The sequence below is a fragment of the Nipponia nippon genome, unplaced genomic scaffold, assembly GCF_047370975.1.
Source record: "Nipponia nippon isolate SJK-2023a ecotype South Korea unplaced genomic scaffold, ASM4737097v1 scaffold_4, whole genome shotgun sequence".
In the NCBI taxonomy this organism is placed as follows: Eukaryota; Metazoa; Chordata; class Aves; order Pelecaniformes; family Threskiornithidae; genus Nipponia; species Nipponia nippon.
In genome coordinates this window covers 18558499-18573457 of record NW_028262358.1, presented here as the reverse complement: position 1 = coordinate 18573457, position 14959 = coordinate 18558499, and the positions used below count along the sequence as shown (strand labels likewise).

The window sequence follows — 14959 nt, the reverse complement described above, 5'->3', positions numbered from 1 at the left end:
AGACTGTCTTGTAAACATTTTTTTTTTTAGATGAAGGTGTCTGAGCTATGGAGAAGACCTGAGGAAGTTCTGAAGTTTCTCTTCTTCAACCCCCACCTCAGCAGTATTTTCTTTAGCATTACAGTATATACATATATAAGTTATACTGCATTCCACTAGGTTAAACACCGCGGTGTTTATTTCTAGACACAAAAGATACCATGTGTGTTTTTAGTCGATGTCATTTATCTCTCTTGCAGCCACATTTTTAAAGTGTGATACATACCATATTTTGCTTATTGCTTATATATAAATACATTATATATCTTTACACACATACACATGCATTTATCTAGAATAACGGATGAACTTTGTCTCTGAATTACATCCACCACAGTAAAGCACATACCATGCAAACAGGTGCAAAAACGACTCTCTCTTAATGAATTTGAGCAAAAATTGCAAAATGAGAAGCCTGTGATAATGTGAAGAACTTACAGCAGAGAGCAACCATCCAGCTGGCCTTCTGAAAACAGGGCTCAGCAAGCTCATTTTAGTAACAGGGTGAAATTGTTAATGCACTCAACCCATTCATTTTCATTTGTGGGTTCACGTGGTGGAGTTACAGCCTGGACAATAGGTTACATGATTTCAAATGTATCTGCCTATGCATGTCAGTTGAGGAACATTTACATACACTCTCATTTTAGCCAACAGCCAAGGGTGGGTATTCATCACACAAGCTGCCGGGCGCGTCGGCTGCCAGCAGCACGTGCCCTGGGCTAGTCAGCAAAAGCGTTGCTCTGCGTGTGTTCAGAGCAGCGAGGGCAGAGGGGAGGCCGAAGCCCCAGGCTGGATTTGACACGCTCGCCAGGCCGGGCGCCCCGCTGAAGCGATGTGCCCCGACTCAAGCGGTGCCACAGGGGGCCAGCTCCAGCACCTCCTCGGCTAGGAGTACAGTGCACAAGTTTGTAAATTGTACAGAGCCAGCTCTGGTCAGACAACGTAATTAGTCACAACTTTGTGTCCTACTAAAGCTTCAGTACAGTTTGGGAATTGCCCTGTCTCTGAAGCAGTACAGTCATGTCCACACAGTGCCGCAACCTGCCCAACAAACCCTCTTTTCCCTGTCTTTGCTCAGCTCTGTATCCTCACCTTTTTCCCAACAGCAACCCCTCTCCCAGCCCCGCGTTCCACATCTCCCATCCCTAGGTAGCAATACCCCTCCCATACACACCCCATTTCCCCCCGCCGCCCTTGCGATACCAGCTTGTTCGGGCAGGCGAAGAGCAGCACGCTCCGAGCGGCCACACGCCCTGCTGAAAAGGAAAGCCGCACTGCTGAGGGCTGCGCGGCCGGCACGCAGGCTCGGCTACCGAGCCCGGCCAGGCCAGGCCAGGCTCTGCGCACTGGTGTCAGCTCACGTTGGCACTACAAGGGCTGCTGCACTCACTTTACCATTGTGTCAGTCACCTGAGGAATTCCCAGACGCCTGCTACCGAAGACAACAGGGAATTGACTCTATCATCATCCTTTTTCATCTCTCAGCCCCTTAAACACCTAGCTTAGAAACAAAGCATCTTTACAGATACGTGTCAGCCATCCCAAATCTAACATATGCATTCAACAAGCGAAGCAACAGCTACAAATCAATGCAAAATACATGCCTGCAACTTCAAAACATGATTAAAAACCAACCAAATAATCTCAAAGGGAAAGAAGTACTTAATGAGGACTTGTAAAATGACCTAAAACAAATGTGAAAAATCTCAAAACAAAGAAAATCAGAGCTGATTCATGTCAGAGATGACACCCAAGAAATGAATTAAAGGATTCAACGGGAAGTCTGAATAACAGAACCCAAGCATTTTCAAAGTGCAGAAGCATTCCTTTACTGCTGCCATCACTCTCGGCACTGGATTTAGCAAGTATTACGGCCTTTATGCATCTTAAAGCCACTTTCCATTTGCTCTGTGGGTCAGAGGTGTGGGGAGACAGTCAAAATTATTTTCAGATTCAGGCGGAAAGCTGCAAACAGTGAGAAAGACAGCATCCTCATACTGCGCTTGTAGTTCTTCATCTATTTTGTGGCAGAACTCCAAGTTATTGGGATACTGTACTTCACATGTTTTTGTTGCCACAGCAGAAGGAAAACATGCTCTGTCTCCAGGTAACGGGAAACAGTAATTCTTAAAATACAATTTTTGTTTTACATTTCAGTTAATTTTAAAAATTCTTGGCTACAATGGGACAAATTACTTTCCAAAACAGTTGCATTTTTGTAAACTTCATGTTTATTAGAATATTTTCTTGAAATTATTTCAGTATTCTATGCAAACAAAGTTTTTGCATAGTAACATAAAGCAGAGGCACCTTCCTGTGATCGGATTTTGGCTTGTTTGCTTATCATCTACATGCTGTTATTCAAGGTACAGCTGGAATGACAGACAAACCACAGCTTGTTATGACGATGATTTCAAAAGGTTTTAAACAGCCTGCTCTCTACAACAAAACTTGTTTTTCTTCAGAACTGCTTCTATGGCTTGTAAGTGGGCAAAGGATGCAAAATAAGTTTCTCTGGTAAGAAACAAAAAGGTTCTAAAATTAAAGGTCTAGAAGTTTCACAGTAGTCAAGACTCAGCGCATGCTTCACGTTTCCTTAACAGTTCCTGGCTAATTCAAAGTTCTTGTACAAACAGGTTAATTCGTGCTCCAGGTTCAATGTAAAACCAGATTTAACCTACAGTATGGAATTAAGCAATGCTACCTGACAAACAGAGCCAGCTGCCTGATAACTAGAGAGATTTTTAAGCACTTAGTATTATGCAGTCAGCAAATCAGGTTTTATTACGCTACTGAAAAAATAAAGAAATGCTCTTTAGTGCCAATAAAACAACATTGTATTATTACCGGTCAGTACGTTTCCATTCAATCAGCACGGGCAATAAAACTGTTCATTAGTCTTCAAGAACTGAATGGGGAATACTAGGCATTGGGTTTAATCTCCTTCCAGTTAATTACCAGTGAAAAAGGCAAATGTTATCTTCAATTAAAATCAAGCAGAAACTCACACAGACAGTCAATGATGCCTTTTCTCTAACAGTTCTGCAAAGAAAGCCAGCAGTTAACTGCAACCTAACTTAATTTAGTTCTGCATTTCCTCTAAGCACGGCAAATGAAAGAGGTGAGGTGGAAATTCCAGCTCCCATATTCAATTTTGCATTCTGAAACATAATTTCCAAGTCAGAAGATACAATTTTCACAACAATTTTTAAAACTTTCATCTGCGTGAAGTGAATTGGACTTCAAGGAGGTGGGCAAGAGGGGAACAAAGATTGCCAACTTCCCAAGCATTCATTAAACAAGCCAAACGAATGACCCGAATGTCTACTTGTTCACTAGCTTTTAAGGTTACTAAACAAAATCACCGGGACAGGAGAGCAGGCAGCTGGACAACACTTCCCAGCTTGCGAGGCAAATAAGGCAGGGGTCTCGGCAACCACCGAGCAGGTGGCCAAGTGACAAAACACTAGCCAGGCAGACAAAGTTTCAGTGGAAATGGCACATCCTAGCAGAATGTTTCAAGTCCAACAAATCACCAGGCTTTTCTGTTTGAGCATTTTATGTTTTTTTTTTTCCATAACAACATTTCAAAGGAAATTTTTACCAATTCTTGCACTCAGAGCAAGAACCCAGTTTCTATGTAATACTGTATTTTAAAAAGAAAAGTGCTTATAGCAAGCTTTTGTAGACCGACTCAACTGTATTTCCAGATCTACAACTTACCCCATCTCTTTGATCACGTAACTTCTCACTTGTGCCTCAGTTAAAAGAACTGCAGAAATAGCAGAGGTTGTATGGGAAGCAATGACAGGAAGAAGCTGAATTATTAATTGCACAGATACCCACTCTAATCAGTAGCCCACACGACAGAGGCAAGAAGCTCCATCAGTCTCCACAGACCTCTTTATGAACTACATTTTATTTCTGATCCTTCTCTTGGGCACTTTGGTATTTTAAGGAACATACAAATATGGCACAGATCACTATCACAGAAAAAACATATGAAGAAACAGGCACTTGGTGATTAAAACTACTTCCCTTTTATTCAGTTCTTGCATTTAAAAACCTTTAAGAGATTTAACACATGTATCGTAAAACAATATAGGATAGGGCAATAAAAGATAATTATCATTACAAACCACATCCTTGACCCTCTCTAACAGTATAGCAGATATTAGCTTACACATGCACAAAATAAAAAGTACAATACTTAATGAGTAATTTCCGTAAATATTATCACTAAAATATGATTATTGCTGCATCTTACAATTTATTATCTCTTTTATTTGCCAAGACTTAATCTGACTATTATAATTCAATAAAAAATTTAATAGAATATTTAATTTGCTCTTCCAAGTAATTGTGTCTTACCAAATGCAAAAAACCTGGCTGAGATTCTTTGCAGTACAGCCTTTAGAAACTGTAAGCAGATAATTCAGTCAGGGTGCAGACATCAAATCCAAATCAGTCTGATACTTTTTCACTCTTGGTTACCTGTACTCTTGCCACTGTTGCTCCAGACAACCATTAGACCAATAAAGCTTGAATGAGAGCATGAGCTAAGGTATTTAAAATAATTTGTAAGAGGGTATCAAGCAACAGCTACAGCTGCTTCCTGAAAAAAAAGAATAATGTATGGAAAAGTAGCTTGCTTTTATTCCTTACTGTATTCAGAAAATCTAGAGGAATTGACAAATTTAAGCTGCTGTAAGGAAGAACTGCACAAGAGCTTTTTCTACCAAAAGCTACCTCATTTTTTGCATATTGCAATATTGCATACTGCATATTGCACAGACACAAATAATTCTGAATTACTTCTTCATGGCTTTCCGTGCATATAGTTGTTCTCTGAACTATCCTTCAAGTCACTGTGGCCCCACAAGCCTGTATTAACCAGCAACCAATATAAAAAGAGTGCCCTGTCTGACAAGTCTTCAAAAATAGGCTTGGCAGATGAAGAACAGCTGTTGTATTCCCCCCATCCCCTTCATCCCCTGTCTTTAAATAAAACAAAAAAACCCAAACCATAACCTTGCAACAAACATGGAGTAGTGGTCAGTTTTGGAGTTTTATTAGGTATATTATGTAAAACATGCAGGTCAGCTCTAGGCCTAGTCTACTTTACAAAAAAGCTACTTGTGGTTGACAGCGGGCAAATCTAAGTCCTCCAGTTTTAAAAGTCTGTAATAGACCAAAAAGCTGACCAACTTTGATAGATAACAAATCCAAGTGAAAATTATGAAAAACAGATAAAACATTCCACTTTGTAATTGGAAATGTTACAAGCAAAGCAATAAATCATTTCCCCCCCCGCATAAGAGCACTGCAACACTTTAGTTCACAGCTATTCTTGGCAGGGACGGGTGGCATTTATAATTTCAGAAGTACCTATTTCACAATAAGATCCTCAGCCAGGGAACAGAAATCAAGGACTCCACGCTTAAGAACAGTTACTCAATGACAAAACTAGTAGAGTGTTCGGTGGAGTATCTTAAAAACTCTGCCATTGGTGTTAAACTAAAATCATTCCCTGAGAACAGTGAAAGCCCTTCCAAGTTACTGAAATGCACTGCAAGAGATCCTGAATGTACAATTTAAAAAAACGTTGCATTTCCAAGGTTCTGAAAACTTTGCTGTGTTCACCATTTCCAAAATAAACTCTTTTCTCAGCCTTCTTACAGACCAGTAACTCACAACTGCCTTCTGTGTAAGGATACATCCATGAAACTTTTCATGGCTTTTCAGCCCTCATCAAGACAGAATTTTCTCATCGGGTTAACAACTCAAAAGAAATATAGGAGACGTGTATGAACAAAATTCAAACAGCCTGTTCAACAAGCTATGAAAACCACCGACCATCGCTAAGATAGTAACAGCATGACAAAAAACTTACGCTAATTCATTATGAGGAGTACAATTACGAAAATAAAAAGGGGGGGTGTAAAAGCAGACTTTCAGAGGCCTTAAGAAAGGTACCCAACTTGGAGAAAGTTTCAGTGAGAGCTTTGTATTTGTGACCATCCTCAATAAAAACCTCTCTCTTTTAGAACAGAATATATTAACCCAAATAATTCCTCCTTTTCCAGTTACAATGTATGCTACAAATGAATTTGATTCTGGATGGGTAATATTGCAGCTTTTTTTTCTTTTAGTATCTTTTAGTATCTTTTGTACTACAACAAACAACAAGAATTGTTAAACTACTCTATTCCTTTTCTTAGTAGCATATGACATGCTATAAAACTTTGGCAGGCCTCATGCTAAAAATCCCAACAGCAAACTTACTAAAGCCAGTGAGTCTCCACCGAGAATCCATTGCAAGATCAGATTATGGATTTCATCTACTCTCAGAATTGTTAAAGGGCTGAAAAGAAAAAGTAGAGACTTATCTTCATCTCCCTACCATGCAAGTCATTCTGGCTAAAAAGTACTTATATGAGAGATGGAGAACAGTGCCTACAGACAAATTTATGCCACTGTTTGTTTGGGGTTTTTTTTAATAATAATAAAGATAAATTGCTTTTTTCGGTTGCATATAACTCTGTCAAGCCTTTGAGTCTGTGAAACTGCCTAGGCTTTTAAAAATATATTTCCAAGACAAATATCAAAGAAAAAAAATTTACAAATAATGTTAAAAATGTTCTAGCCACTTAATTGGAAAATTCCATACTTTAGAAAACTTGAAATTTTGCAGGGCTGCCTTTGTATCAGGAATACACAGCACTTTGAAGCATACTTACACATCAGCAAGTATCACATGTTTATAACAACTTTAAAAGCCACATAAATTGTAGTTTTCTAGTGAGTTATGCTTACAGGCTGGCTGCTTTCCAAGGTAAGCATAGCAGAAACAATAGATCAGTTACCTGGCAGGCTTCGAAGCAAAAGAGGAAAAATGCAGTAGTTCTGCAGAAAATTTACAAATGTTTCATTCCCACTAGAAGCAGCAGAAACACTTTACTTGCATTTGTTCCATTTTTGGACATGAAATCCTGTTCTCAGTCTGTTATGTTTTGGTGAAGATGGAACACCCAAAGCGATATAGCCAAAAATCACACATTGCCAAACTATTGTCCTACTACTAATAATATTTCTGCTTCAAGACCTTACAGTAAGAGATGAAGTTCTGCTGTGCTTTCCGGAGCCTTCTAGAGAACAGTCTTCAAATCTCGTTTGCATAGCTCACCAGTAGGATCAGTCAACAGCATATCTGGATACTCCTAAGATTACACGACAAACCAGTGTTAAGAACTGTAGCTTTAACCCTGTCTTCAGCTCTGTAATTCCTTCTTTCCACCCACTACAAAGGGAAGCTTCTCTTCTGACAGAACTCCAAAGGGACATCCTCAGGGCTTCAAGTCGATCCAGGTCTTCAAAGCCATTTCTAACAGAGCACTGCATTTCACAGTGTAAACACTTGCGTGGTGCTGTGCATAGATGCAGGCTTTGCCTGGGAAGACGCAGAGCTGAGTTAGACGATCTGTACTTGAGCTAATAAAGCTCCGTGTCTCAGCAGGGATTCTCAGCCCATGCACAGCAGCAGGCTGATGCAGATATGTTGCTTCTGGTTCCAGGGCTACTGAATCTGAGTCTATAAAACACACAACATTTTTCTTCAAACTTTAAGTGTTCTCAAAGCCAGAAAATGTTTTACCAATATAGTATAATAAAGCAACTCACGTTTCTTGTTAAAGCTGAATGGCTTTGGTCCCTCAAACACATAGGAAGATATGAGTGACCATTTGATTCTTACTTGTAAAGTGTTTTGCATTTAGACACAAAGGACCCAGTGCTATTGACAAATGAATAACAACATGTTTTGCATGAACATTTAGCAAGGTCATTTTATCCTATAACAAATGACCAGTGTAAGAAGCTAAATAAAGTAATTCAAAGCTGAAGCAACTGGGCAAGTTATCTGCCAGTCCTTATGCAATACTTCACTAAGCTGCCAGAAGACAAATGGAAAAAAGCAACATCTAAGACTAAGATTTTTAGCTTTTTAGCTTTGTATTATGTAAAATAGTAGCTTATTTGAAACAGAATCTCAGTTTCTGATAAAGTTTGCCAGAACCAAAAGGAGCTTATGAAAAAGAATTAAAAGTGGTTTAATAGGTGCTGTATTTCCCATCACAAAGACCAAGTCAATGTTACGGTAAGAATGAGTTTCAAGTCAGCTGCAAATACATTTGGCAGTTGTAGATTCATTAGATAGATGTGCTGTGGCAGACACATAGATGCTAGGCAATCCAAGAATAAAATATCCATGAAATAATTACAGAACAGCAAGTGACCTAGTCAGGGAAATAACCCGTTATAGCTATTCAGGGACTACTAGATTTTACACGTGAGCAAAGCTCTAGCTTAACAAGAGCCATTAAGAAAAAAAGGGGAGGAAAGAATGAAAGCCCCACAAGAGCTATCGATAAAGAGCCTCCCAACACACATTTGGGGCACTGTTACAGACCAACTGACCACTGCCCGTCTCTGACTCATTACCACTGATGTTGCTACAAAACTGCCTTACAAGCTGCAAAGTGATAGGGGAAAGGAACAAAAAGGCAGAACAACTTTTAAAAGACTGTGACTGTTGAAGCAAAAAATTGTTTGGATAGTGAAGGGAACTAGGCCGCTCATACCTCGGGGATGGGAGGCCAGAAGATAAAGAATACCCTGACCTACACCAAAACTATCATGTGGAAGATAAAGGAGACAGGTGGCAAGGTAGACATAGTCTAGAGAAGGTTATTTATTGGTATCCCCTCTCCCCCTTAAAAGAAATAATAATAAAAAAGGAATCTAAGAGGAAATGCAATGACCCAATCTTTGCACTAGATAAATCATAACCAAAAAAGGAAGATATTATCCAGATTTGGCTGTGCAGATCATGCTACCAGAAATATCTAAATCAGGAATCTTCTCATAGCAGTTCCTATAGTCATGGAACATGTTTAATATCAGCTGTATCTAGACTTTTCTTTAGGGCCAGACAGATTTAATGATCTAGCAATTATTATATGGATTTCCCCCCCCCCCCTTTTTTTTTCCCTCTCTTGCTACAAGAATTTCTTTTCCAAGAAGATCTAGCATTCTCTCAGTTATTTCCAAGTGGGAACACACCCAGGCATATGTTTCCCCTTTTACCAAGTGCCCTGACCTTTCAGAAAAAAATTACACAAAAACACAGAATTCTTGGAAAGAATCTGCTATTTCTGATTAGCATACTAATATCACAGAAACAGAAGCTAGAAGAGCTTATCTTCAAGCTGGAAAATATGCTCATTAATAAGTGAAGTACCTGGGCAACTGGCTAAGGATATATATGAGAAAGCACGTACATCTTTCTAGTCACATTTGCAGAAGAATTCCCAAATGCAATCACAGCTCTTGAAATGCTTTTAATGAGTTCATTGCAATGGGCACTGTGGAGGTGATATTTTTACTGGGGAAATTATAAATCACGAACTTGTCAAAAACAGATGCTTATGACATTCCACTTCCCTCTCTTCCTCATCAGTTTGAGGCTTCTCCCTGTGTCTTACGAAAGTAAACACACTGCTGAAACTCTCCGTAATCCCAAATAACCACAGGACAGTATATCTTTACATATTGGAACACTTTGCATTCAAACAATACAACCTCAGGAAAGTTAGTCCACTTCTGGCATGACTGCAAGGCATGCTGAAGTTAAGAAAAAACATCACAAGCACAGCTACAAAGTTGAACACAGAAGCGCCAGCGTTAAAATAACAGCATCGACTACGAAATATTCTTATGTCCCAGAGCTAAGTAACATTTTTCATCTGAGCATGGAACCGACAGCTATCTTATCCTACACTGAGATGATCAGCTCTGAAACACTTTTGTTGCCAGCATGACCATCAAGCAAACAGCTTGATAAACAAGAGCAAGTGTAGTGATGGCAAACGATGCAACACAAGGATCGAAGACCTGATACTACATGGTACCACTTGCAGTCTATTAAAGCTACTCATTTATGCCAGCACATAAGTAAATACTAACAAAAGAATGGAAACTATTTAGAGAAACTATAGTTACAAGACCTTCATCAAACAAGGGACAGTAAAATTTTTGGAACTCTTTATTAAAATGTTATGAATTAACTGACTGGCAGTTGGGGCAACTTGCCGTCTTTGCTGGAGGTATAAAACCAAGAAGACATGCAGGGCTGCTGCTTTCCAAGTTCATGGGCAGAATGAATATTATGTGAATTTCCATTCTAGTGGAGGCATCTAATTGAGAAACACTCACTCCTATGTATCTTAACCCATACTGAGCAGGGTCTTAAACCTAATTCTCCGCAATGGCGCTAAAATAAGAGCCCCAGTGACAAGTAAGGCAAGGGTCCTGTCCTTCAGAGTTCTGACTTCTCCCCTCAGCAGGTCCACCTTGAGCAAGGACCGCGGCAAAAACACCTCTGAAAAAGCTAAGCTGTGATTGTTAAGTTAAAAACTCCTAATTTTGACTTTCACAGGGAAACACATGCGGACGCTTCTTTTGAGTGCTTCCATTCTTGACACTAAATACGATTTCTCGTCTGTACTTTGATCCGAATTTATGCAAGAGCACCGTCTTCCCATGAGAGTAGCTCTTAATATGTACATGGCCTTAAAAGCTCTCCACAGAAATGCACAGAGAATAATATTGTTTTATTTAAAGATTAATAACACATTTTTCATAGCTTAAATAGAAGATAAACGTTTGCAATTTCTACTATGGTCTCTACAAATGTGCTGTAAGAAAAAACCCAGGCTGTTACAGTATCAGTTATATACTTGGATTAATACAAATAACTTAGATTAAGCCTGTAATTTTCTCAAGGCTAAAACACATAATTTTTAATTTTACATAAAGCTGCTTAACACTCAAAACTTTCTTCTCACACAAACCATTTTCACCTGCTCCTGCTGTTGTTGCAGATTAACAACCAGAGAGAGAGGACAGAAAGAACCAAAACAACACAGCAGTGGGAATAAAGGAACATACTATGTCAAAGGGAAAGACCAGAGCTGTTGGAAAGCCCTGTATTACAGCTAAGCAAGGCAAAACAACATGCCTTCTAACAAAGACAATTTGAAGCCAATTACAACCCAGAAGATTAATGTACTGACTCAGGCCCATATGAGCCTGAGTTTTCCATCACCCATCTTTCCCAAGAACCCTTGTCTAACTCACTGAAGGAGGGGTAAAGCTGGTTGTAAAAAAGTTCTCAAAAGTGCAGTAAGGCGAAAATTTGAAAACAACTTGAGGAAACATGGATTCCTGCTGAGCACAGAGTTTTCAACAACAGCTAAGATTTATTATAATGAAATTTTTTTTCCAACATGGATACAAGCTACAACAACGTGTGTTTCCCTTCCAATTCAGCCACAGCTGAACATTTTATTGAACCATTACAGTAAGAAAAGAAGCTTTCACAAAAACTTTTAAAAAAAAGATCTCTTCCTTTGGGATCAAACAGATATATTATTAAAGTAATGCTGGTAAGAGGAATCAATCATTGGACTAAGTAATGTCAAGGATTGCTGAGCAATTAAATCTGATTACTAATTTTGATGTATTGATGAGAACGTCAGAACAGAGTATTCAGAAAAATATACTGAAGATAAATGTTCATGAAACTGTTCTTTAAGTTTTCACTTTCCCCCTGCCTTGGATTTGAATATATCAAGAAACGTAAACAACTTTCTACATCAACATTTAGAAAAGTTTTATGGGCAATGCATACACAATTCAGTTTTTAATAAAGATATTACTACCCATACATACTATTTAATCAAAGTTCTCTTTTAATTTGTTTTTGGTTGTTTTTTTTTTTTTTTTTACTATAGAGAATGGGGAACAGGAGAAAAAGCAAAAACAATAAGCGACACCTTTGTTAGTTTCTGTTGTAAAAGGTAAGCTAGCAATAGTCGCCAAAGCCAGAATTTTTAGATCCTCCTCCACCTTCACCAGTTTACTCATATGAAAAATCAACACTCTTTACAAAAAGAGTACGCTGAAATAACATAGCCATATAAATTCCATTTGCAAGCAGCTAGCTGGTCAAGTAGCACATGTGTAGCCCCGCACTGCTCCCAGCATGTGCTACTCTTTGATATATTCCCATTAGGCAAAGGATACGGACGTAAAGCTGCAGTTGGTGCTTTGAAGGGAATATCATTAGGGGATAAAACCAAAAAGTTCAAAGGATCAAGGTTTTATTATGGCACAACCCATTTTCTAAATAAGTTTCTAACAACATCAGATGAACCTTCTCATTGATTTTCTTGCAGAAGGCAAAACACTTTTTGTACACATACTACAGTATTTACAATCAAATAATCTTTATTATTTACATAAGCCATTTTTAAAGTATCTCCTTGTAAATCACATCTGATTCCCGCATTAGGCTTTATTTTATCCTTCTCCTCCCCCCCCCCCCTTTTTTTAATTAAACTTTGCTCTATAGAAATATCAGCAATTATGCTTGGTGAAATGGGGCAAGAAGTTCAAACGCAAAGCTCTCTCACTGAATAGGCAGTGATGACAGGATTTGTTAAATATGCATTTTCTCACCTTAAAGGTATCTCACTGGAACAGCCTGAGCGCAAGAAGAAAAAGTAATGGTTTCTTGGCAGCACATATAAGCTGCCATTATTGTGATGAAACATTAAACCACAAGCAGCTTCCAGAGCGAGACGTGCTTATGTAAAGGAACACGTTTCTTCAAGTGTTTTAGCCTAAATAGATACTGGAGTCAAAAGAATTGAAGTAATTTTAACAATTGCCTTCTGAGCCAGCTTTCTCCTCTTTTGTATGTATATTACAATAACATTACTGTGTTTCTGGAGTAAGGGTTTGGTTTTGTTGGGGTTTTTTTGGTTTTTTTTTTTAATCTTTGAGAGAAAAGATTAAATTGAAAAGAAATTAGCTGTCTTCTGCTTCATACCAGCAAAATAGTATAGTCTTTTTAAAATCCTGGATCAAAACTACCTTACGCAATTTTGAATTTGCCAAGCCTAGTACCAATCCGTCAAAGAAGGATTTCCTTCATTTCATTTTGGGCATTTACATAAGTACCTTAACTTGGGTCACTGGAATTATTTCCCCTCATTCCCCATCCCATCTCGCTCCGTTCTGTAGGCTGATCCTATAATCTAATTTCACAAAAGAAAACTCCACTTTCTCTTCCTGTGAAGCAGCAGATATACACACAGCTTATTTTCATGGACCCTGGATCTACAGAGGGTTAATATTTTAGAACTTCTGAGTAAAATTTGCCATCACAGTTGGAAAAGCTAAAGAGACACTTAACCTCAGGAATGCCACACTCTGCTCATACCTTTGTGACATTAGAACCATCCAAACACAAAATACTATGCAGGCAATATTTTTTTCAGGTTTTTCTTCCGAGAAAAGGGAGGGAAGGAACAGGGCACAGGATGCCCTGGAAGAGTTTCCCATTACGAATAAAGGTTTTCCTACAAGAACATGCAACTATTGCTGTACACCCACACAGCCTGGCATTTTGAACAGACTTTCAGCAAGTTTAGCCCTTTCAGTCTGTTTCAGAGATCAGTTCAAGACCCAGGTTATCACACTCACTAACATTTACATATGAAAAGGACAAGAAGCGATGACGAAAATTGCTATTTTTCTCTTTACATACAAGAAGTGACTAAACATGTGCGGAGTCATAACAAACTTCAGCAATGGAAAAAGCTGTTTGCAAAATGAAGTGCTTTTGCAAAACAGCTCCCTCTTCAGTTTTCTTTCACTTTGTTCCTACTGACTTATACAAAAGAATATTCTTCCATCAATGCCACCAAAAGACATTTAGAAAAAAACTGTGTTAGATTCAAACTGCATTTCAGTTGTCATGGGCTTGTCCTCCTCAAAGTTTAAAGCCAAATAGATGATACCATTAGATCATTTAATCAAATGTTTATGGAAGGCTATTCAATTCAGTTCACTTAACCAACAATTGTTTGTCTAGAACAACCTTCCAAAAGGTTGCCCTGTTTGAAAATACCAGCATGTGGATATCTAACATGTCCCACTATTATGCTATTGACCCATATTTTGATTTAATAATTTCATTTCTATAAAGATAATTGCAAGCTAGCCATGAAACTTCAGTCTTCATTTAGATAAACTGGACAAACATAATAATATATCATGAACAGCTAAGTAAAACACATTACAAACACTGCCGAATCTGATCAACCAAACTTATTTTCCTTCGTATCCCAACCTCATGCCCCATACACACTCTTGATAGATAGACAGATAGATAAAAAATACATCAGTAACACTAGGATATCAGTCCTTAATAATGGACTATTTAGTACAGTCATTAAAGTGGTAACATTTTAAGTGTCACTCTGATTCCAAAAATCTTCTTCATTTTGTCATGACATCTATATTCACTGGATAATTTTTCTTCCAACTCAGGAACAGCCACATTTGTCTCCAGTCAAATTATTTGTAATTGAAAAGAGTAAACAGTGACCAATCTGGGAAATTTAGTTCGCCTAGTTTATCAAGGGACTTTCTAAGCACGCATCTAATTTACAAGAACTTGGCCTTTCAACAAATGCTTATAGCGATTTGTACATTCAGAGACAAGAACACAAAGATAGGATTGTAAAAATCAAACACAGCAGCAAGTTTTAGCTCAGGGTTCCTATCCGGTTGAACAGACAGCTAAACAGCATATTTCAGTACTGAGATGTACTGATACTTCAAAACAAGCTAAGAATTTACACTTTACACATGGAAATACACGTAAATCGAAAGTGAGCTGCAATATATCTACCTATTCCTGGACGGAAAACTCCATTTTAGAAAGGGGAACTAAGCCAGCGTTGCCACAGTTGAGGAAATTACCACTTTCTCTCAGTATTTCCAAGTT

General features: G+C 38.4%; 1 protein-coding gene across 3 annotated transcripts in view; it reads right to left on the bottom strand.

The window, feature by feature from the left end:
• The window catches only part of LCLAT1 (lysocardiolipin acyltransferase 1), a 120916-nt gene that overhangs the window by 82761 nt on the left and 23196 nt on the right, over nt 1-14959 (bottom strand). The window contains exon 1 of one of the 3 annotated variants that reach the window (XM_009472497.2): nt 4537-4613. The exons of the other annotated variants lie outside the window; for them this stretch is intronic. Coding sequence (XP_009470772.2) covers nt 4537-4598 — 62 coding nt within the window. The 5' untranslated portion in view covers nt 4599-4613. Of the gene's footprint in view, nt 1-4536; nt 4614-14959 lie in introns of those variants that run through there. 3 annotated transcript variants of the gene reach the window in all.